This window comes from Gadus macrocephalus, chromosome 16 (genome assembly GCF_031168955.1).
Source record: "Gadus macrocephalus chromosome 16, ASM3116895v1".
NCBI classification, from domain to species: Eukaryota; Metazoa; Chordata; class Actinopteri; order Gadiformes; family Gadidae; genus Gadus; species Gadus macrocephalus.
Window position 1 is genome coordinate 25,843,020 of NC_082397.1, and position 24,817 is coordinate 25,867,836.

Genomic DNA, 24,817 nt, shown 5'->3' on the forward strand with positions numbered 1-24,817 from the left:
AACTGAAAGTCAACAAGATGTGATAGCCTTCAAATGTAAAATCTGTGACTCCAAATTTCCAAATACTAAAGATTATTTTCATCACATCAATTCTCATCTTAAAAGGCTAGAAACAATAGTGTGTGTGTTTGATGGCTGTGAGTTTAAAACAAACATATATGGCACTTATGCTACTCACAGAAGTCGAAAGCACCAATCTCACTCGTGTGATGACTTCAAGGCTGATGTGATTGTAAAACTTTCTACCAGTGTTCAACAGAATGGAAGCCATACTTCCTCACTGGAATCAATTGATGATGTTGAGTTCGATCATACTGCAGATTTGGATTGCGAAGAACAAACCGGTGCATATGAGGAAATAATTGGTTCTCTCTTGTTAAAGTTAGAAAGCATTTATAATGTCACAGGTAAATGTTTAGATGACTTGGTGGAACAGCTCCAGTTTATATGTGCATCGTCATCTCAATACATTCCAAATTTAGTGAGAAACATTCTGGCAAAGAATAACTGCACTGTTGACGAAAGTGTTATTAGTGAGTTAGTAGAAAAAGTACAACTCTGTAATCCTCTAACTAAAGCCTTTGGTCCTGATGGTCCTTTTCATTCTAAGTACCAGAGGGGTAAATACTTTAAAGAAAACTTCCGTTTTATTCAGCCAGTTGAATATGTATTGGATCCACTCGACAGTGCTACCTTTCAATACGTGCCCATCTTACAATCTTTACAGCAACTGCTAAACAATAAAGATATTGTAAATAATATACTGACAAGACATTCAGGCAGTGGGTCACACCTTTCATCCTTTAAAGATGGTCAACATTTTAAATTAAATGAATTTCATAGAGATGGAGAGCTAAGAATTTCACTCATCTTTTATGTGGATGATTTTGAAATTTGCAATCCGCTCGGGAGCTCGCGCAAAAAACACAAAGTGACTGCCGTATATTGGATACTTGCAGATGTGCCATCAGAATTGAGGTCCCAATTAACAACAATTAATTTGGCACTTCTTTGCAAAGCTGTTGACGTAAAGAAATATGGCTATGAAACTGTCCTGGAGCCTGTCTTGACTGACCAGGCTACGTTAGAGGAAGAAGGCATTTTTTTCCCAGCCATCGGTAAGAATATCAGGGGAACAGTTTTTTGTGTTTCGGCAGATAACCTTGGAGCTCATTCTTTGAGTGGCCTGGTGGAAAGTTTTACTGGGCATTACGTCTGTAGATTTTGTATCGGGGACCACTCAGACTACCAACAAAAAGAGGTCCATTCTGGATTTTTTCCTCAAAGAACTAAGGAGAACTATGCTTCTCATGTTCAGTCTGTAAAGGAAAACCCAGACCTAGTACATTGTTACGGTGTAAAGAAGGTTTGTCCCTTAACAGAAAAATTTAAGTATTTCCATTTCGTGACAGGCTACCCTCCGGATGTGCTCCATGACCTTTTGGAAGGTCTAATACCATTGGAGTTGGCACTGTGTTTTAAACTGTTTGTAAAGAAGAAGTATTTCACTGTCACAACTGAAGTTTAATTAAAGAGTTTCCGTATAATTGGACTGACAAAACTGACCGCCCTCAACCTGTCTTCTCGCAGATCTATCGGCGGAAACGCACATGAGAATTGGACATTACTAAGATTATTACCATTTATAATTGGTGCAAAGGTGCCACTCGATGAACCAGCATGGCAAGTCCTCTTGACTTTAAAAGACATTACTGAACTCGTGGTATCCCCTATTCATAGAGAGGACAGTATTAGTTATCTCGATAAATTGATTTCTGAACATCGCCACAGACTATTGGAAGTTTTTCCTGACTTTAAGTTAACTCCTAAGTTCCATTTTTTGGAACATTATCCAGACCTGATAAAATGCTTTGGACCTTTGGTTTGTGTCTGGACCATGCGCTTCGAAGCGAAGCATAGTTTTTTCAAACGCGTTGTCAGACACGCAAACTGTTTCAGAAACATTCTACTTTCTCTCACCACAAAGCACCAGATGATGGTAGCATATCATTTACATGCTGATGCTGTGAAACCTTCATTGTGTGTGAGTAAAGTAACCAATATTCCATTGGCATTGCTGCATGAGGACATTCAGGAGTCTTTTAAACAAGTATACCCAACACAAACCACAGTGGAGCTGACAAATGCACTGTCATATCATGGAACCAGATATGCAGTTGGGATGATTCTGCCTCATGGGTCTACTGGTGGTCTGCCCAATTTTGTGGAGATTTCACAAATTGTGATTGTAGACAGTGATCTAAATTTCATTGTTAAGTTGCTCAACAGCTGGTATTATGAACATTTTAGGGAGTTTGTTTTGGAGGTGGGAAGGTGACACTGTTGAACATACAGCAACTTAGTGATACATACCCCCTGGCACCATACTGGGTGGGAGGGAAACGCATGGTCAGTTTGAAACGACACATTATTGTCCAGTCTTAGGTCAGTTAAAAGACTAAACTGTATTTGTTTTTGTACAGATGGACCCTGTTGTTGTGAAAGTGATCATTGATCATCATAGTGAGAAGCTGACACTGTCATCTGGGGTCCCAAATACAGTGGAGCAATTGCATGAGACTGTGAAAGACACTTTTCAGATCCATGAAGAATTCACCCTTCATTACTTGGATGAAGACTTTGGGGATTTCTTCACCATTCATTCACCAAACGAGGTTAAACATAAGGGGACAATAAAAGTGGTCATTATTCCATCCATAGTGCTCACATTGACCACACCAGAGACTGAAAATGTGGAAGTTGCAGACGATGCGAGTGACATTTCCAGTGCCACTACAATAATGTTGTCTTCAGAGTCATCCTCTGGTTCTGCAGACTACCAGTCAGATACATCATCACTGTCATCACAAGACACTGGTAGAGCAATGTGGCCAAGTGAAGTTGAGATTCCACCTTTTTCAGTTGCAGCAGAGGCAGTACTCAGGAATGCGAATGAACAGTTTTTGAAAGATGGCACTGTCCTCAACAACACCCGGGTCAAGTCTGAAATAATGGAGAAGCTGGCAGATTACATGTACAGTTACACAGCCTATCCCACAGGCCTTCAGGTTGGACAGATTGCAGAAGCCTTGGTCCAAAAACACCCATGTCTAACGGAACCTGGAAGTCGCAACGGGTGGATTGGATGGATGTACTCCCTAAAGTACAAAATGGGGAATTATAGGTCCAAGTTAAGAAATCTTGGATTTCCTGAAGTTACATGCAATTCTCTTAAAAACAAGCGTCCTGGTGAGAGGAAACCAGCCCAAAATGTAAAAAAAGCACACAAAGGGGAAGTGATGTATCTCCCACATTATCCATCAGGAGAAAACAGTGAACAACAAGAGCAACAACGACTCAAAATCCTGTCTGAATTAAAGAAGAAGGAGAGGGCGACTGTCAGTGCATTGATGTCCAACACCTTTGCTCATAGAAGACAGGATGTCGTCAGTCTTCAACTGAGCATCACCGAGATCAAAGAAAGGTGGCCTGCCCTGTTTGATGCGCCACAGGTTAGAAAAAAAACAACAGTTTACCACAAATGCACCTTACTTGGGCAGCTTGTTTAAATCTAAGTATGTAAACTGTGCTCTGTCCCTGTTTGTGTTTTTCTGCTTTTTTCAGGTCAACGCTGAGTTCCATCGAATTGCCACTGTAAATCTTGAGGCCAAATTCATGTCCATGTTGGACCACTACACCCCTAAACTGCTTGGTATCTACCAAGCCAAGAAAGGTGCTGCTGGACAGAGGCATCATGCAGAGATGAATATTGTACTCCAGGTATTTTAGTTTGCTCCCCTGTTTATATACCGGTAATTCTTTCCCCCACCTGTGTTGTCACCACTGTTTTTTAACTATCTCTGTACTCAAACATTCAACACAAGATCACATACCTCATGCTGTCTTTATTATCATTCTCATGATACATTTTAATAGAAAGTGACTGCTGTATTTTTGCCAACTGTTTCGTTTTGTTTTTTTTCTTAACAGAGTGGAATTCCCATTGAGAAAACTAGAGAAGTTGTCATCAGGTGTCTAATTGATCACTTGGGAGAAGATGTGGGTGCATTAATCAAGGAATTTGAGGTGAGTGCAATGAAAAGAAATGGCTTTCACTGTTCTCCATACAGTTTATGACAGTTCCATTTTATCCTGTTGGGAGTAATTCTCCATAACAACCTCCAAACTACACATTATCCCATACACATGCGCGCAGTCCTTTCCCACACTCCCCCGCACACACACACACACTTATGTGATTAAAGACACACACAGACACAACGAACACCAGCACACAGGTAACTTTATGTGATTACAGTTACACACACACACACACACACAGGTAACTTAATATGATTAGCCTACAGCTTCTCATATCAGTGCTTGTAGAAAGATGATTATGTCTGTGTGATCAGCTCTGTCTTGATCTTAAGGTTGTGGGTTTGATTCCCATGTTGACAAAGATGGCAAAACCGGCCGTAGCTCCCGTGGCCCTATCAAAATTTCTCAGAGGAAATGTTCTAGTTATCATTATTGTTATTTGCATGAGTCTGTTGATATCATTCCAATTTGTTGTATGCTAGTCAAAATAATAGAAAACTTAAACATATTGTATATCCTATTTATGTTGTATGGTAATTTATTTTATTCTGGTGATATTCTGCCTGCTCTAACCACTTTGCTTTACAATGTCCACAGACTTCTGATGATTCAGCCATCAATGTGGAAGAAGAGCTGGCAGCAGAGATGATGGCTCTGTACGTTGTGCGCAATGAAAATGGACAAGTCAGGGATGTAGGGATCATCATTGAGGGTTCCATCGTACTCAACCACCTTGGGGATCTCAGCAGAGCCTGCTGCTACTTGCTTGGGCTAACTTATGCCTTGGACCTGAAGTACCCCAACACTCTAAAGTACACTTTTGAAGTTTTTCAAAAGATGCTTGTTGAAGTCGATGCTGGAAAACTGTCAACAAAGGTGCAAAGACTGAAAAACATTGTGCTGATATAGTTGCAATTCCATTCCAGTCTGTGTTCTGTGAACAGTCTGAGATCAGTCTGTGTCCAGTCTGTGACATTTCCATTTTGCATTTATGTCTTTTCTTTTCTGTTCTTTTTTAATCATTCCTGTGAGGCATAAGGCTTCATTTTTTTATTTAGAGTTTTGAAGCAGTTCAACCCTCCCATCAACAGTGCAGTTGGCTGTTAATATGTTAAATAAATCTGTTGGAAATGTTAAAAAATTGGAAAAATGTTTTAAAATAATGTTTTGTGAGCTCTTGTCCATTTTGGTTTATAGTAAATATCCTCAAATATCTAATATATCATATTAATAAAATTAAAAAGTCTGTTGGTAAAACACATTTTTTTCAGTAAATCATAAGCAAATTTGCAGTTATCTCCTACAAATGTTTTTCAATTATATTAACTGAATTTGATTAGTGATTTCTACTCAGGTTTTCCATATGGTTAACACATAATTTCAGTAACATTTACTCAATTTATGTGGTAATTGAGCCAAGTCAATTCATTCAGATGTACTTAAAAATATTACTTGGATTCAATTATATTAACTGAATTTGATTAGTGATTTCTACTCGGGTTTTCCATATGGTTAACACATAATTTCAGTTACATTTACTCAATTTATGTGGTAATTGAGCCAAGTCAATTCATTCAGATGTACTTAAAAATATTACTTGGATTTACTCATTACTCATGTTTTGTGTAACTGATTTGAGAGCTTTCATATCAACTCAATATTTTTAAGTGTATAAATGCTGCACTGATTGAATTGAAGGAGCATTTCACCGGTGGAGGCATGAATATGTATTGAAATGGGGTCCTATGTGTAGTCGAATAATAAAATAAAATTCTAATTTGGTGCCGTCTTGACCGAGAAAAGGCAGAAAGTGACTTTTTGGCGCTTGTGGATTGAAGACAACAACTCCCACCATGCACCACGATGCACAGCTTCGCTGGCGGCCACTCCCGACTATCGGACACCTCCTTGTTCCATCTACTAATGGAACAAATCAGCGTGGAGCTTGACCCGACGTCACTGGCAGAGAGTAGTGACGCATGCACAGAAGCATACGGCCGACATCTTTCTTTATTCTGGGTGGAAATAGTAACATAGTTACGCCATTAAATGCGTTTATGTAAACATTTTTAGCGAGAAATGTGCATTTTACTTTCATAATGTTCGCTCGTTGAATGTGAAGGATGTTTGGTTTGATAGTTATGACGAAGAGGGAACGCTCCATTCACTTGCATGGACAGCGTCTCTGGTTGCTAAGCAACCTCAACGTCTTGGCGGACTATCTGCTGATCAACACTACGAATGGTGGAAACACACCAGACACACCATGTGAAGTTATTTAACCCGATTATTGTTATTTATATCCGAGATTATTTAATCTAACCCGATCTAAACTCTATCATGCACCCAAACACGGCGGCGTTTGGGTTTCCTACCTCGGACTCCTAAATCCAGCGCAGCCACAGGCGCGTTGGCGCGTTGAACCATTTTTGTGACACACAATGATCAAGTGTCAAGTTAGGCACGTTACACGCGTTTGGTGTGGCCGTAGGTTTCACCCAAAAAATTGGCTTCGTGTGGACGGGGCCAAGAAGGCGAACACACGTCACCAAGACGGGGAGACAGCGCCAGGCGACTTACGCCACTATCTGCCAATGGATCGTGGATGCCTGGGCTGATATAACAGTCTCAACTGTGGTCCAAGCTTTCACGAAGGCAGGAATAATCACTGAACTGCCAGGCAACAGCAGCGACACTGACTCGGATAATGACGAGAGGGATCCGGGCATGTTGGATGCCGTACTCGCCCAACTGTTCAATTCGGACACACAAGAATTCGAGGGATTCGTAGACGGGGAATGAACTGAAAAAGTGAGCTTATTGTTAAGAGATATTGATATTGATCAGATATTGATGAGATATTGTTAATATGCACATTAACGTTTGAACATCGTTACCATGGGAGTGACCGGAGTTGTCAGAACGCTTAATAAAGTATGACTTTATCTGACTGTTTTGTTGACATTCCCTTTAGCACAGCTCGGTCTAGTCGATGCATAACGCAACCCCATTCAAACGTTTGACTACAGTATCTTCTATTCTATGCGCCTTATAATCCGGTGCGCCCTATATATGAAAACAGTTCTAAAATAGGCCATTCATTAAAGGTGCGCTTTATAATCAGGTGTGCCTTATAGTGCGGAAAATACGGTAGTCCTCGTTTGTATTTCTTTCGAAATGGTGAACTTTTGCATGGTGCCATCTTCTATGTCAGATCCAGTACCCTCCGCCATTGTACTTCAGTTTTATCAACAGCCTCTGTTATCTTAGCTTCAGACGCTGTGGATGTTAGTTTCTGCTGGTGAAGTCCCACCCACTGGCACTGCTCTAATAGGTCTGTAGCGTCAGTGGGTCCCACCCCTTGTAGTCTTACGAGAATCCTCCCCTCTTACACTTCCTATTTTCTTGTACGCAAAAATCGTCATATTGCGTCATCTAAAACAGGAAGTGTTGGAGATCGATACGGATCTCTCCAGTGTCTCCAGAAAATAAGGGAATGATGCTAGACCATTCAAAAATATGCGGGGGGTTCTAAAAATACAAAGCTTATGTGAAATGGGTGAAGTTGCCCTTTAAAGTATATTTAATGTATCAAAAACTACGTTTTATAGGCTTTTTTTTGTTTTCTTTTTATCGGACAATTAAATCGTAATCGTAATTTTTCTCTTAAAATAATCGGCATCGGCACTCAAAAATCAATATCGGTCGGGCCCTAAAAATGCAATGAAAATGCAAAAACAGCGTGTTTTCCTCATTGGGATCTTTATTATTAGATGAACAACTCAGTTAAACCAGATCCATTCAATAGTTATGCGCTACTCTGCTCTAAGCAATGGAGCCTGCAGCTTGAAGCCGGTGCTCATAAACATAACTAAAAATAAACACAACCCTAGTTTCTTCCCAAAATAATAACAATAATAATATAAAAAAAAACAATCATGTTATAACTTAACCAAAAATATGTTATACTTAATTTCGGACAGGTTTTGCCAAATGTAACGCAAAATATAAAAAAAAGGCAGAGAACAATGAATTAGGCTTAGACACAAAGCTTCTGAAAATAGAACCAGTAGCTCACACAACTTCAGCACCAGTCTACGGATTTTTGTTCAGAAAGATGAGCATGTTGACATGCTCTGGGGTCAGACGCGACCGCAGCCTGGTGACCGTCAGTCCAGCCGCCGAAAACACCCGCTCTGAGGGGACGGACGTTGCCGTGATGCACACATACCTCTGTGCTAACTTGGCAAGGCGGGTGAACCGTGTTTCATTAACTTTCCACCAGCCTGTAGGGGTGCAATCCAGGGATGGGGGGGCCTCCCTCAGAAAGTTCTTTATTTCTGCTTCGATGCCAACCTCGCCTTGAGTGGTAGGCCGATAGTGCTCACCAAGAAGTTGTGCCATTGCAGAGACCTGGGACTGAGAGGCCGCGACTCTAGTGTTTGCGTTCTCCTCATCCGTGTCAGACAACGGAGGCTCCTCGTCTCCCCCAGCCTCTGGGATAGCCGCCCCACTGATCTCCGCTGCCTCTCCCACTTCAACCAGTTTCGCATTAGCAGCCGTTTTTTGTGTTGAGTTAAGAAAGCCCTGGGGTCTCATTTATAAAACTGCGTGGGATCGTTACTAAAAGTGTACGTACACTCTAAAAAATAATACTGCACGTTACTTAAAGGGCAACTTCACCCATTTCACATAAGCTTTGTATTTTTAGAACCCCCCGCATATTTTTGAATGGTCTAGCATCATTCCCTTATTTTCTGGAGACACTGGAGAGATCCGTATCGATCTCCAACACTTCCTGTTTTAGATGACGCAATATGACGATTTTTGCGTACAAGAAAATAAGAAGTGTAAGAGGGGAGGATTCTCGTAAGACTACAAACACTAGTCCCACCCCCCTCTAGGGGGTGGGACCCACTGACGCTACAGACCTATTAGAGCAGTGCCAGTGGGTGGGACTTCACCAGCAGAAACTAACATCCACAGCGTCTGAAGCTAAGATAACAGAGGCTGTTGATAAAACTGAAGTACAATGGCGGAGGGTACTGGATCTGACATAGAAGATGGCACCATGCAAAAGTTCACCATTTCGAAAGAAATACAAACGAGGACTACCGTATTTTCCGCACTATAAGGCACACCTGATTATAAAGCGCACCTTTAATGAATGGCCTATTTTAGAACTGTTTTCATATATAGGGCGCACCGGATTATAAGGCGCATAGAATAGAAGATACTGTAGTCAAACGTTTGAATGGGGTTGCGTTATTCATCGACTAGACCGAGCTGTGCTAAAGGGAATGTCAACAAAACAGTCAGATAAAGTCAAACTTTATTAAGCGTTCTGACAACTCCGGTCACTCCCATGGTAACGATGTTCAAACGTTAATGTGCATATTAACAATATCTCATCAATATCTGATCAATATCAATATCTCTTAACAATAAGCTCACTTTTTCAGTTCATTCCCCGTCTACGAATCCCTCGAATTCTTGTGTGTCCGAATTGAACAGTTGGGCGAGTACGGCATCCAACATGCCCGGATCCCTCTCGTCATTATCCGAGTCAGTGTCGCTGCTGTTGCCTGGCAGTTCAGTGATTATTCCTGCCTTCGTGAAAGCTTGGACCACAGTTGAGACTGTTATATCAGCCCAGGCATCCACGATCCATTGGCAGATAGTGGCGTAAGTCGCCTGGCGCTGTCTCCCCGTCTTGGTGACGTGTGTTCGCCTTCTTGGCCCCGTCCACACGAAGCCAATTTTTTGGGTGAAACCTACGGCCACACCAAACGCGTGTAACTTGCCTAACTTGACGCTTGATCATTGTGTGTCACAAAAATGGTTCAACGCGCCAACGCGCCTGTGGCTGCGCTGGATTTAGGAGTCCGAGGTAGGAAACCCAAACGCCGCCGTGTTTGGGTGCATGATAGAGTTTAGATCGGGTTAGATTAAATAATCTCGGATATAAATAACAATAATCGGGTTAAATAACTTCACATGGTGTGTCTGGTGTGTTTCCATCATTCGTAGTGTTGATCAGCAGATAGTCCGCCAAGACGTTGAGGTTGCTTAGCAACCAGAGACGCTCCATGCAAGTGAATGGAGCGTTCCCTCTTCGTCATAACTATCAAACCAAATATCCTTCACATTCAACGAGCGAACATTATGAAAGTAAAATGCACATTTCTCGCTAGAAATGTTTACATAAACGCATTTAATGGCGTAACTATGTTACTATTTCCACCCAGAATAAAGAAAAATGTCGGCCGTATGCTTTTGTGCATGCGTCACTACTCTCTGCCAGTGACGTCGGGTCAAGCTCCACGCTGATTTGTTCCATTAGTAGATGGAACAAGGAGGTGTCCGATAGGCGGAGATGATCATCGGGAGTGGCCGCCAGCGAAGCTGTGCATCGTGGTGCATGGTGGGAGTTGTTGTCTTCAATCCACAAGCGCCAAAAAGTCACTTTCTGCCTTTTCTCGGTCAAGACGGCACCAAATTAGAATTTTCTTTTATTATTCGACTACACATAGGACCCAATTTCAATGCATATTCATGCCTCTACCGGTGAAATGCTCCTTTAAACACTTTTGACGAATATGTGAATTGAATGCAGAACCTTTGAGTGTTTTAGAATACATTTACAGTCAAAAATGAGTGGAATGTAAAATGTAAAATAAATAACTAACTCCCAATGTGCTGCGCTCGTGAGCAGTGACTAACACGTGCGTGCTGAGCAGGATGGTCTCACCGTTAGAGTCTACAGTATAACAAATTAACATGGCCTGGGACCTAAAGAAAAACAGGCACAACATGCTCAAACAACGCGTCTTGTGTACATTGGTGAGGTGAGCGCGCAGCTGCCTGAGCGAGCGTGCTTTCATGTTGTACGGTAAAATTCAATCTCCTCTTTTTTACTCCAGCTAAAGTTGTTAGTTAGCAAGGCGAGTAGGAGCGCAATCTGCAGGATACTAAGCGCAATAACATTTCAAAAAAAAAAATAATAATAATCGGTTGTAATCTGCGTCTTTTTGGCAGATGTCGATTATTTTCAAAAAGGCTATAATCGGCCGATTAAATCGGCAGGCCGATGAATCGGTCGGGCCATACATTTTGAATATAGCATATAAATACTTAGCAATATCACATGAGAGGGAGTGTGTTGTATCAGCACGGCTGTGATTGTGCCGAAGATAATCACAGCCGTGCTGATATTCACTACAACAGCACGACCTCGAGTGTGATATTGCTTTTATACAACAGTTCTACAAGCACCATTAATTAGTTAACATTTGTTTGTTTGTTTAATGATTTATTTGGCACCGCCAACCAGAGTTCCCGTTGTCCGGTAATTCCCGGTCTTTGACCGGAAAAAAATGAGGAGGACCGAAAATTCTAAATGTCTCCGGTCAGAATGACCGATTGGAAATAAGGCCCCGTCCACACGGAGCCGAAACGGGCGAAAACGATCCGGTTTCGTTTTATGCTTAATGTTCAAGGCGCTGGTTCTCCACAGAAAAAAGTGGAGCGCATCAACCCTGCGCTCATACAGCATGCGCGCTGTATACAAACATTCAGTCACGAGGAGATTCAACCATTGAGCAGAACAAAATTGAGCAGGTCCTATGTTCCCGGTTTTCCCCAAAAAGGGTCCTATGTTCCCCTGTAGCCATACATACCGGGGAGCATAGGACCCTTTTTGGGAAAAGCGGGGTCTTATGTTCCCCGCAATCTATCAATCTTTAAAAATATTTAAACTTTGACGCGGCATTCGCGTAATGACAGCCAATCGGCGTTCAACAGAGTGACATGTCTAACGTAACAGCCAATCAGCGTTCAACCGGCCAACTCAGTGCAGTGCAGTCCGGGGTGAACTGCAGCATGGAGGAGAAAGTGATTGTTGCCGTTTGCGACTCCCGGAGCTCTTTATATAATCGTATATAATATAATTGTATAATGATATCACGGCCGAAAGCTCTGTGCGCCTCCGGATGTCCGTAACGCGGGGAGCTCTCGTAGGGATTGGGCTTCTCGGGGTTTGTTTACCGGCGTATGAATATACTGCGTCAGGTTCTCCGACGTCTCTCCCTCTTCTACAAAAGGTAAAGACATGCAATGGTAGTTATCTCGGCCGGAATTTGGCAGTAATGGTGACAAAAGTAACAGACCGGGGAACATAGAACCCTTTTTAAAAAAAGGGTCCTATGTTCCCCGATATGTATGTGACCGGGGAACATAGGACCCTTTTTTTTAAAAAAAGGGTCTCGGGGAACATAGACACGCTCCCCTATAGACTACCGTAGGTTTATGAACTAAACGGCGGCAAGCTAGCGAAAGCCGGCGGCAAGCTTTGCGGAGCACCGGTATTTAACAACCATGGCGAATCAAAATATGATCACACACTTCTTCTTCTTCTTTATATAGCCTGCCTATCAATTTTTTTAAGTGCAATAAACACGGACAAATATGCAACCGTTTTTTTTCCAATTTGACTGGTAAAATGAAACCTTCCCGGTCACATGACCGGCACCAATTTCTTCTAGCGGAAACACTGCCGCCAACACAAATGGATCCGCGACTGGGACTGAACTGTTGCCAAGCAACACACACACTAGCTAGCGGAACATAAACAGCGGAGTGATACATGTATAGTTAAAAGTCCCGGTGCTGTTATACTTGGTTAGAACTAAATTTTAATGTAAAATATTAACGATTAATCGACTAATTGATCGTTAATTCTCCTGACGATCGACTAAGACAACTTAATCAAATGCCCATCCTAGTGGTCATACAGCGCAGTTCGGTCCTGCACACGCCTGGACTCCCGTTACATCGGCTATCATCATGATCTCTATAGTAACGCTGATTATCATAACCCAAGTTCAATAACCAGAACAACACAATCAAACATGGTCAATAGCAAGAAAAAAATACATTTTGTTTCATAGCCTGTTTTCCTCCTTCCTCTTGCTGTTGTTCAGTTCCAGCTGTTCTGAGCGTAGTCTCCACGAAAAGACTCAAACACAAAATATATAGGCCTAATTAGGCCTCTGCGTGCGATCTGTTTTTGCGGTGCCCGTGTTGCCCTGGCCGCGGTGCCCGTGGTTCCCGGGCCATTCATTCATTCGTTCACGTGGCGGCCGGGAGTCGCGGGAGTGCCCACGCCGCGGTCACAGTGAATGAATGCTCAATCCAACAATTTCTTCCTCTCTCTCTCTCTCTCTAAAACCGACTCAGAGGACATTCATTGCTATTAGTGACCACCGCAAAATCAATGAAAAATGATGCATTGACACCTTTAAGCGCCAGAGGATCAGGGTAAGGTCAGGGGGGCGTTTGCCCAAAAAAGGTTGAGGACCACTGACCCAAAAGGAGACATCCTACACAGCTTAGGGCTTTTCTGAAACAACAGACAAGACAAGAAAATGCTGGCTGATAATTAACTGCCCAAAGATCGTCTTGCTGAGTCATTCAAGCAGCCTACTTATTTTCTCTGGTATTGGCTTATGCCAAAGACTTGCTAAAGCAGGTGGAAGGAGGTGTGGGCCCCCATGCCATTCATTTGCCCCAAAATAAAAGCATCAACTCTGAGAAGAATGCCCCTAAATTGAAGAAACATTGGTTGGTGGGGCGACCTATCCTAAATCAATGTTGAGTTTAAAGGGCTATACAAATAAACATTGAATTCAATTCAAATACGGTGGGCTCCAGTGAATGGGTAACCCAGCCTCAGAGGTGCTGGTCCTACCCTGGGCCAGGCACTCCCCTCCCCACTCCTCCTCAGAGCGCTGTCGGTTCAGCTTTAGCTCTCAGGCTTCAGAGATTTCTAGAGAAAATGGCCCTGTACCCAAACAAACTATTTCCTTCCCCACAAACACCCACTCCAACGTTGTTCAGGAGGGGGGAGGCCCCAAACAGAGAGGGGTGTTATCTTCAGACTAAATCTAAGATTCCTAATCTTTCATTTCAGCTACTGTCTATCAAATAGGAGGATACCAACTCCACCATTTCAACAATTTTCCATGGCAGCGAAGTCAAAGGGGAAATGGCTTTCCAAGGGTAAAAGGAGGAATGCTTTGTTAGAGAGATCTTGCTTTCATATCAAATGCTAATTCATAGTTACCTCCAAAGCCAGGGCAGTTTTGTCATAGGCGTTGGGTACTCTCTTCTGTATGGCTCTGGCTAGCACAGGTCCATTCTGGAGGTTTGGAAGAGGGGTAGGCTGGGCATACTGACTTGGGTCCCCCAGAAGGGGAGCCCCGGTCTGTGCCATAGACCCATCAGAGTTACCTAGCGGTGGCGGACATCCCGTTGTGCCTGGTCCAACCAAAGCACTGGGAGATGACGGTCTGTACTTTTCAACGTAGGGCACGGGTATCATCCCGGCGCGGCATTCAGAATTCTCGGCGTTCCACCACTGCTCCTCCGGTTTCTCAAGGACACGCAGGATATCGCCCCTCCGGAACGGGAGATCCTCCTCATCGTTCCCGGAAAAGTCGAACAGGGCGCGGACAAACTCGTCTTCAAGTCGCGGGGGGGGCCCTCCTCCATGGCCAGTTTTGGTGCTAATAAAGGAGGTGTGTTTGGACTTATTGATGGGGTCTATCAAGGTAGTAGTATCCAAATAATGGATCTTATAGAACTCCAGCAGAGCAGGGAGAGCCTCAAACTCCTGGTCGCCAATACGGAACCTCAGAGGGGCCAAACCTGGAAAGGGAGATGGAAAAGAAATAGGGTCAAAATAAATGGAGATATGTGGAACAAATTAAGCAGACCAAACGCCCTCAGGGATTGTGATGAACATTTAGACAGGTGCAGTGTGCGGATGCTTTTATGCGACTTCTGATTCAACGTTGGTGTTTATCTTTATTTTTTCATTACGGATGTGATCTAATGCCCACATGGACTATCCCTACACATAAATTACACATAGATCCTAGCAGGGGTGGACTGGCCATCTGGCATATCGGGCATCGTCCCGGTGGGCCGTTGACCCAATATGGGCCGGTCCGGTCCGTTATGTTTTCTTTTTTTCCGACGTGGGCGGGACCTCCGGCCCATGCCATGAGGCCCCGCTGACCCTGGGTGGACGCTGGGACCCGTCATGGCATGGGCCGGAGTCGCTGGACGGAGCTGAAAATGGAAAACCGTAAGAAACGCCCGGGTGCCGCTGAAAAAATGCGATGTAAGAAGCTGAAGTCTCTGGAGGTGGAAGCTGCTAAATGTTCTAAATTGACAGACCTATTTGGTGCCGGGGTCACCACCCCAGTAGGTGCTGCTGCGCCAGGAGACGAGCGAGTGGAGGCGTATATGGTAAGTAACGTTAGCCTGGGGCTAGCTAGGTTACATTTTGAGACATGTCCAAAACTAAATAGAAAACGTTTTTACATTGAATGTGATGGATGATGTGACCTAATTAACTGCATACTTGTGACAACATATTAGCCCAGAGTTGAAGGGCTGTGAGTAGGGCTGGGTATCGAATTTCGATCCGGCTATGGCACCGACCGAAATGCTCCGATCCCATCGAATATCAAAACATTAATAGTTTTCCGGTACTAGGGGTGCAACGGATCATCATTGATCCGTGATCCGTTCGGATCATCTATTTCGGTTCGGCACACGCATGATCCGCGGATTGATTTATGAAAAAAAAAAAAATGTGCGCATGTTCAGTCCACACACAGCCGTAACCATTCCTGCTAGTTCCAGGGACAGAGCTACTTAACACGCTCTGGGTAAAAGTCTGCAACAGTTCCCTTTTCAATAAGCAAACGTTGTGATTTATTGTCCTCAGCGTACAACATGAAGAACAGTGGGCATGGAAAATAAAAGTAGGCTAGACTTCGGTGACTACTGTAACGATAACTGCTGCCTCCAGTGCTACGTCTGTTTCCATATACTCGCGCTGCCACACAAACCTGTCGCCTAGCTTACCACACAGACGTAACACGTAGCTGACATAGCGATTGCTAACATAAAGAAAAACCTGCAACACAGCGTGGTCATGGCGAGCGGAGGAACAGAAGAACTAGAACGCCCCACATTTAAATCCCCTGTTTGGGAGCATTTTGGCTTCCCTGTCAAATTGAATTCAGAAGGAAAGAGGTTGGTGGATAAAACCGTGACGGTGTGTAGGCACCGTGGCACAAGAAAGCCATACAACAGTGGAAACACATCGAGCATGGCCACGCATTTACAGCATTTATCACCCCGGTGTTTCACTGACAGGAGTGAAACCGAAAGCGGCTCAACAACCGCTCATCACCGCGGCATTTAAGCAGCCCCTTCCTCCACAATCAGACCGGGCTAAAGCAATCACAAACGCTATCGGCCTGTTTATAGGTGCTGACATGAGGCCATATTCCGTTGTGCAAAACAAGGGATTCAAACACATGCTGAACGTGCTCGAGCCACGTTACGACATCCCGTCGCGCACCCACTTCAGCGACAATATTGTGCCAGGTCTGTATGAGCAGGAGAAGAAAAAGGTGGTGGATGAGCTAGCTGTAGCACCCTCTGTTGCACTCACAACAGACGGGTGGACGTCGAGGGGAACGGTGAGCTATGTGACAATAACCGCTCACTTCATCACAGCAGACTGGGAGATGAGAAGTCCAGTGCTGCAGACACGCCCCCTCTACGAAAGTCACACAGGCAGTCACCTTGCGCAGGTACTGACACAAGCAGTGGAGGAATGGAAGATAAAGAGGCCCACTACTAATATCCCAGTCACAACTGATAATGCCAAAAATCAAATAAATGCAGTGAATGAGGCAGGACTGGGCCCACAGATAGGGTGCTTTGCACATGTAGTAAATTTGGCATCACAGAAGGGAATCTCAGTCAATAGGATGGACCGCCTCCTTGGGAGGATCAGGAAGGTGGTTTCCTACTTCCACAGAAGCACAACAGCTGCTCATGTGCTTAAGACAAGGCAAGAAATGCTAAAGCTGCCTACTCATAAGCTCATACATGATGTCCCAACAAGGTGGAACTCCACTTATGATATGTTAGAGCGTTATCTGGAGCAGCAGGCAGCTATATACTCTGCATTGACCGACAAGACCCTAAAGATAAATGTCAAAGACATCATAACCCTCTCTGATGATGATGTGAGAGTGGCAGAGGAGGTCCTCCAGGTGCTTAAACCCCTTAAAACTGTTACATCTCTGCTGAGCACTGAAACGTCACCATCTGTGTCAATGATCCTTCCGCTGAAAACAAGGATTCTACAATCCATGGCTCCAAGTGTGGAAGACAGCACCATCACTCAAGATGTCAAGACTGCCATTAGAGAGGACCTGAAGCCCAGATACACTTCACCCCCTACTCTACAGGACTACCTCCACAGATCTACTGCCCTGGATCCGAGGTTTAAGTCCCTGTCTCACATAGACCCTGACCTACGCCAGAGGACATACAGTGACCTCACCACTGAGATTGTGAGCAGTCTGGCCACTGAAGACTGATTGTGAAAAAAACATTATTTTAAAATGATCAATTTAAATCTTCATACATTTTTTATTTTCAGTAATAATGGCATTCATTTAATGTTATTGCTGCATTTTTCATGTTTATGAAACATGAAAATAAATAATAGGTTTAATTAATGACCTATTCTTTTCTGCAGGGTCAAGCTGCAGAGCCAACAGGAGCAAACTTGGACACATCTCCTCCACAAAAGAAGTCGGCGTTGGCAGAGCTTTTTGGAGAGACCTTTGCCAGCAAAGACATGGACAGCAAGACTCCTGCTGACATCATCAAAGAGGAGGTGGCATTCTACCTGGCAGCAAGCGGCATTGCAGTGGATGGTGATCCACTGACATGGTGGAAAAGCAATGAGTGTAAATACCCTCATATTGCTAAGATGGCAAGATGCTATCTCGCTGTGCCAGGCTCTTCAGTTCCTTCCGAGAGAGTGTTCTCAACAGCAGGGGACATAGTGACTGCAAAGAGGTCCACACTCTCCCCAGACAATGTAGACACCCTTGTCTTTTTGAAAAAGAATTTAAAATTATAAGCTCATGTATGCTTTGTTTTCTTTCTTTAATTCTTCTTTGATGATAATGCTTTTGTTTCAAGGAAGATGATGTGCCTTCTTATGTTGCACTTTAATTTGTTTTTTATTGATGGTCATTGGTCCATGTTTAAAGGAAGATGATGTGCCTTCTTATGTTGCACTTTAATTTGTTTTTTATTAATGGTCATTGGTCCATGTTTAAAGGAAGGAGATATGCCTTTTTATGTTGCACTTTAAGTTGTTTTTCATTGATTATGTTGAAAAGAAGATGTTAATTGTACACTTTAAGTTGATTTTATATATTTCAATTGAATAATTTAAAAGTGTTAATAAACAAAAAGACAAAACATGTTTATTTGTCTTGTCTATTTTTTTTTTAGCTGATCCGAAAAATGATCCGATCCGTGACTCTGATCCGAGGAACGATCCGAACCGTGAGTTTTTTGATCCGTTGCACCCCTATCCGGTACCGTATTTCGGTACTCAATTAAATGAATCCCAGCCTGTCAGCCAATAGTAATATCCTTTTCAACTGTTTCTGGGTAAATGCTACGTCTGTGAGCCAATAATCATGTGGTATTAGTGGTTCAGAATCTTAAGTCGCTGGTGATTGGCTGTCACATTTTCGGAGCGCGAGACATTCGCCAAACTGGTTGGCTTGAGGGCGTGCCTTAACGTTAAGCTGTAGCGTAACGTCACTCTTGACGTTGTCATAATGCCTAAAAGGTCCAAAGTGTGGCTCCACTTCGCTCAGGTGGACACCAATAGAGCCAGATGCTCTATTTGCCAAAAAGTCGTGCTGGCGAAAGACGGCAACACATCAAATCTTGCGAAACATTTAATAATGCACCAGATTAACCTCCGGTCGGACAGCTGGTCCGTGTTTGACTGTAAAGCTAAGAAAGCTAAGAAGGACGACGGGACTTCAGTCACCAGACCGCCTCCTTCTTCCACATCGAATTCTCTATCGGCTAGTGACCGGGATTCAGCTGGGAGTTTGGCCAACAACATTACGGGTAAGGTTTATTACCTGTTGATTACTTTGTTACTTTTGGTTTGAGCCATATTTTTGCTTGTGAGTGAAAATGATTAGCCGGCTGATCAACTGCAACTATCAGCTGATCGCGCGCATGTAAACAGAGAGGCGTGGCGGGAGTTGCGTCACCATGACAACAGCTGTTTATCAAAATAATTTCAGTGTGGAACGTGGATGCAAAACATTCCTAAAACGATATGAAAATGATAGTGTGGAGTCCACACTATCATTTATCACGATCTCCGTCCACACTGTGTACGGAGATCGTTTTCATTGCGAATGTGCGTTTTTATATTTACCCGGGTTAGTGTGGACAGGGCCTAAGTTTGCCTTGTTTTACAGGCAGCTGCTTTCTAGGTAAACATTACGTCAGTGTTTATTTGACATGGACACTTCTGATCCGAATAGATTTCTAATCTGAAAAGATGTAATCCGAATGTACTGTAGGTATATGGCATTTACAAAAGTGGTAAGCGTACGTCCGTATATCTCTCGCGCACAACCGTTATGTTGGTCTGGACTTATTCCGCATGGAACTCTATTCAGATCAGAGAATTGTATTCCGATTGAGGCGTATATATGATAATTGTTTGTGTCCATGTCCATGTAAACGCGGCTACTGTGAGCATAGCAACGCTAACCCTTTAAAGCAGTAGAAGTCATCATGTCCATCTTTTCCCTTTACGTTAGCCTCTGCCCCGCATCTTACCATACCTGAGGTAAGGAAGACTTTGCCAGGTAGTGCTAGTGTCAATCCCTTCACACTGGCAGAAAGGGGGGAAAATGACGAAGGATCAGCGAGAGGAGTGCCATAGGGTAGTCACCAAGTTCATTGTTAAAGGTTTGCTGCCCTTTTCAACAGTGGATACCCCATGGTGGAGGTGAGCAAGCTGTAGTTGGCTTAAAAGATACGCTTTAGGCTGGATAATGTTGTTGTCACTGTTATTGTCTAATAGTGATAGTGATACTGATAGTATAAATAAGAAAGTATGTCACTGGTAATGCTTTATGTTCTAATGTCATCAATTGTAGGGAGATGATAGCAGCCCGGAACCCTAAATATCAGTCCCCCACCAGAGACATGGTATCGAATACTTTCGTGCCTGCATGGTATGCTGTGGAGAAGGAGAATGTGAAGAGGGAGTTGGAGGCTGTCAGGGATGTGGCTGTGACTGCTGATGGATGGACCAGTGTTGCGCAAGATCACTACCTCACTGTTTCTGTCCATAATCTGTATATAATAGAGGCTGCCATGAAGGAGAAAATACTGCACACGCAGGCAGTGTATGTATTACAGACAGGGGTAGCAGTAGCAGAAGAGATAGGGGACATTTTGGAAGAATTTGGGGTAAAGGAGAAAGTTGTGGCCATCACTGTGGATAATGCTGCAAACATGGATGTGGCAGTGAGAAGGATGAGTGGGAGAAAAATTGGCTGCTTTGCCCACACACTTAACATCGCCGCCCAAAAGATATACACCATACCCTCAGTTGCAAGGTGGGCAGGAAGAGTCAAAGCATTGTTGGTGTGGTTGAAAAGGTGTACCCTGTCTAAACCTGTTATGAAGGAGAAGCAGAAAATACTCGGTAATACACACTAAACTTGGTTCAAATAGTCATGGTTAAAATATTTTATTATTAAATCATTATTCATAATGGACCATTGGTTTCACACTTTGTGTCCTCTCTGTATCTTTAGGCCTGCCAGAGCACTCAGTCATTCTGGACGTTAAGACCAGATGGAACAGCCTATATTTAATGATTGAGCGTTTTCTGGAAATGTTCCCTGCCATCCAGGCAGCCTGCATGGACCCTCGCCTGAAGAAATCCATGGAGAAGGAGAGGTTTGGAATTGGCTTATTTTCACCATCAGTTCCGCAGCTTAACATTTTTTTCCCTAAAATTGAATCCTGCTAGTAAAACCCATGTGCATATTTTTCAGACTTGAAAGAATTTCAGGTGACGACTTCAGGAAAGCAGAGGAGTTTCGTAAAATTGATGAAAATCATGTACCAGTCAACTGTTTGCATCTCTTCCGGAAACAACGCCACACTAGGTCAAATTATTCCAATCATAAAAAAACTTCAAGATCACTTCAGGGTCACAGCAGACGACTCTTTCTTCTAATGCCATAAAGGAAAAAGTCTGGGATGACCTTTCCAAAAGATACCAAGTGAGCATCACTATTTTATTGATTTGTTGATTATTTTCATTCGGTATACAGAAACCTCTACGTATACGGTGGTGCGCCGCAGCAGTGGCAGCCTTTTCAGTAGCTCATCTGTTACATGAATTGAATTCCCCTCAGGATTAATGAAGTATCTACCTATATCAATCTATCTATCTATGTTCTTCTCTCACAGGGTGAGGGCATTCAGGAGTTTTTGGAGGAGGGCACGGCTCTGGACCCTAGGTTCAAGGGAAAGGTAGAGGATGCTGTGTGGTACAGACTGGAGGAGGAGTTAATCGATCGAGCCTCACACCAGGTGTTTAAAACTATCTGTAACTTTAAATCTCATTATATTTAGCCTCTCGCTGTAAATGAAATCGGTGTACATGACACCTGCTTTTCCAATATCAACAGAACAGAGGTGAAACTGCCCAGGCCTAGCAGCAGGTGGACGATGGGGACAGCTCATGCGATGAAGCCAGTTCAGCTGCAACAGAGGTAAATATTGTCTTGCTTAGGGGTGGGAATTGATAAGTTTTTATCAATATCAATGCCATTGTCGATTCTGCCTATCGATCCAATTCCTTATCAATTCTCTTACCGATTCCTGAGTAGTTCATTGAGTGGCAAAAAAAGAGTTAGTCTTCTGCACCAAAAGTAACCATTTTAACCAACCAACCTGACGCAGTCTATTCATACGCCGGTAAACAAACCCCGAGAAGCCCAATCCCTACGAGAGCTCCCCGCGCTACGGCCATCCGGAGGCGCAGAGTTTTTGGCCGTGATACTCCATGCTGCAGTTCAGCCCGGACTGCACTGCACTGAGTTGGCCGGTTGAACGCTGATTGGCTGTTACGTTGCAAATGTGTACATTGTTGTGGTGATTTTGTTTAAATATGCCGAATTGGGATATTATGGGTTATTATTAGGGCTGTCAAATTAATTAACAATACTCTTAACTAACAATATTCCCTGAAGCTAGCGCTAGCTTCAGGGAGCATTGTATATAGTATTATATTGACTGAAGTATTGAATAAACTGTTGGAACACGCGAGACCGGTAACCATAGCAACGCCGGTAAAGAAACCCCTTGAAACCCTACGAGAGCTCGACCGCACTACGGCCATCCGGAGGCGCACAGAGCTTTTGGCCGAGTTTGATACCATATTGTTCTTACTGAGGGCATTTAATGGTCAAAATATTATTAATATATATTTGAATATTAATATTAATAAACAAAATAACTTTGAATATGATTTTTGGTCAAAAGTCAAAGCCCTGGTATTGTGATAGTATTGTATATTTTTTGCCTGAGATGCATTGAATCTTGAGTGAGATGGAAATGTTATTAATTTGTAGGGGTGTAACGGTACACAAAAATCTCGGTTCGGTACGTACCTCGGTTTTGAGGTCACGATTCGGTTCATTTTCGGTAGAGTAAGAAATCAAAATGCTAAATATAAATGTGCTTCATGTTGTTCATAACACACTTTTGGGCTTTTTACAATAGGAACATTAGACAACACAAAGCTAGAATTCTGCTCAAAAATATAAAGATTCTGAAATGTAGAAATAAAAATAAATAACATTGGCTCAGACTGTTTTTTTTTTGTATATATTATCGAATGTGCAACAATGAACAATTGCAACACTAAACAAGTTCAAGTTGTTGCTCAGATTAAATAACATGAATAAGGCTCAGACTGTTTCTTTAAAAACAAATCTTTTCTCAATCTAATGTGCAACAATGAACAATTGCAACACTAAACAGTTTCAAGTTGTTGCTCAGATTAATTTTTACTCCTCCCCCCCCCCTCAATCTTTAGCCCTGATGACTTTCACTCAATCTTTATGTTTTTTGCCAGAAAAATCTCCTTATCCACATTATCTGCAGGATAATAATACGCAAAATTTGAGTGTAAATACGATGTACCCTGCATGTTACTCCCGTATACCACAATGCATTGCGGTCGTGTTTTTCCGGAGGAGGAGAAGAAGAAGCTGAATAACCGCGAAAACGAATATATTTAATGATGGAGTCTCCGGCTTTCGTTTAGAAACGTCAACAATTTATTTGGGATTTAACATAGAATATTTAACATTCAAAATTAATTAAAAAATAACTTGAACAAGGAAATGTAACATTCAACATCAATACAACCTCCAGCTTTCCTCGTGAGTGCCCGGTTTGTTTACATGATGTGGGCTAGGGATGGGCGTGACGAATCGATTACTCGAGTACTCCTCGTTACGAATGAACTCGATTGGTGGACAGGCAAACTCGAGTTTGCATATACACACACAAACAAAGTTTTCTGAAGCAAATGTATACATTTTCTGTCGGCGCCACTAACGCATGCCGTGGGCACAAAGCAAATGAAATGTATCCATTTCTGTGTGGCGCGTTCCGTGCCGTGTGCAGGCACGCCAGAATTCAAAAAGTTAAGAGATGGCGGTTAAAGCAAAGCGCAGCGAAGAATTGAAATACTTTAAAGAAATAGGGGATCATAAGGTGAAATGTAAAATATGCCAAGCAAAACCGAGCTACCAGAAAGTACTATGCGGCAACATATGCTCCTGAAACACAACGGTGAGTTCGGGTAAGCAGACCCGCAGCAACCAAGTGTGTCGGCTATTTTCACCGCCGCAAGACGCAGCTTTAATCCCGGCCGTGTAGAGAAGATCACAACGCTGAGTATTTCCATAGTCCATTTGCTGCCGTTTTATTTGCAGCTTTAAATTATTTGCAATGGTTAGGCTACTTGTTTCGTTTTTTTTTTAAACCGTTACAGGCCTTGGTTCGACGTGATTTAAATTGTGAGACTTATTTATTTTTGTAAGGAAAATGTTTTGAACGTTTTCAAAAATAAATAATGAATACTCTGATAACTGACTGTTTTGATGGAGAATAAGCATTACATGTTCGGTTGGTAATATTGCCGTTCATCATCAGTCCTATTCCTGCTGCAGATGCGTTGCATTCTAAAAATAGATTCGATTAAACGAGTACTCGATTGATCCTCGAGGAATTCCTTCGATCACTCGAGTTTGGAATTTACTACTCGTGCCCATCCCTAATGTGGGCGCATCGGTCTGCGTCACACAAATACCCGGCGCATTTACTGACGCAAACAACGTTTAGAAATGTTCAGCGTAGTGTCCGAATTCTCGTTTGTTCGTTCCCTAAATAGTCATGTCATGAACACTATATATGGAATAGTGATTGAGTGAGTTAATAGGGAACGATTTCGAACACAGCTACGGTGTGCGCAACTGTCCATGTGCGGCCGCAGCATGTTCCACACATGCGGTCCTCTACTTAATATGTCCGTATGAAAACTCGTTCGGTACGCCTCCGCACCGAACCGAGCACCCCGTACCGAAACGGTTCAATACAAATACATGTACCGTTACACCCCTATTAATTTGATCTTAAAATGCACCGTATGTTAATGAAAGACATGTTCAATAAAAGAGACATTGAACTT

At 43.0% G+C, this 24,817-nt stretch overlaps 1 protein-coding gene across 1 annotated transcript in view; it reads right to left on the bottom strand.

Moving 5' to 3' along the window:
* Positions 1-24,817, bottom strand: part of crk (v-crk avian sarcoma virus CT10 oncogene homolog) — an 80,078-nt gene that overhangs the window by 34,154 nt on the left and 21,107 nt on the right. The window contains exon 2 of the mRNA XM_060076050.1: positions 14,225-14,808. Coding sequence (XP_059932033.1) covers positions 14,225-14,808 — 584 coding nt within the window. The remainder of the gene's footprint in view (positions 1-14,224; positions 14,809-24,817) is intronic.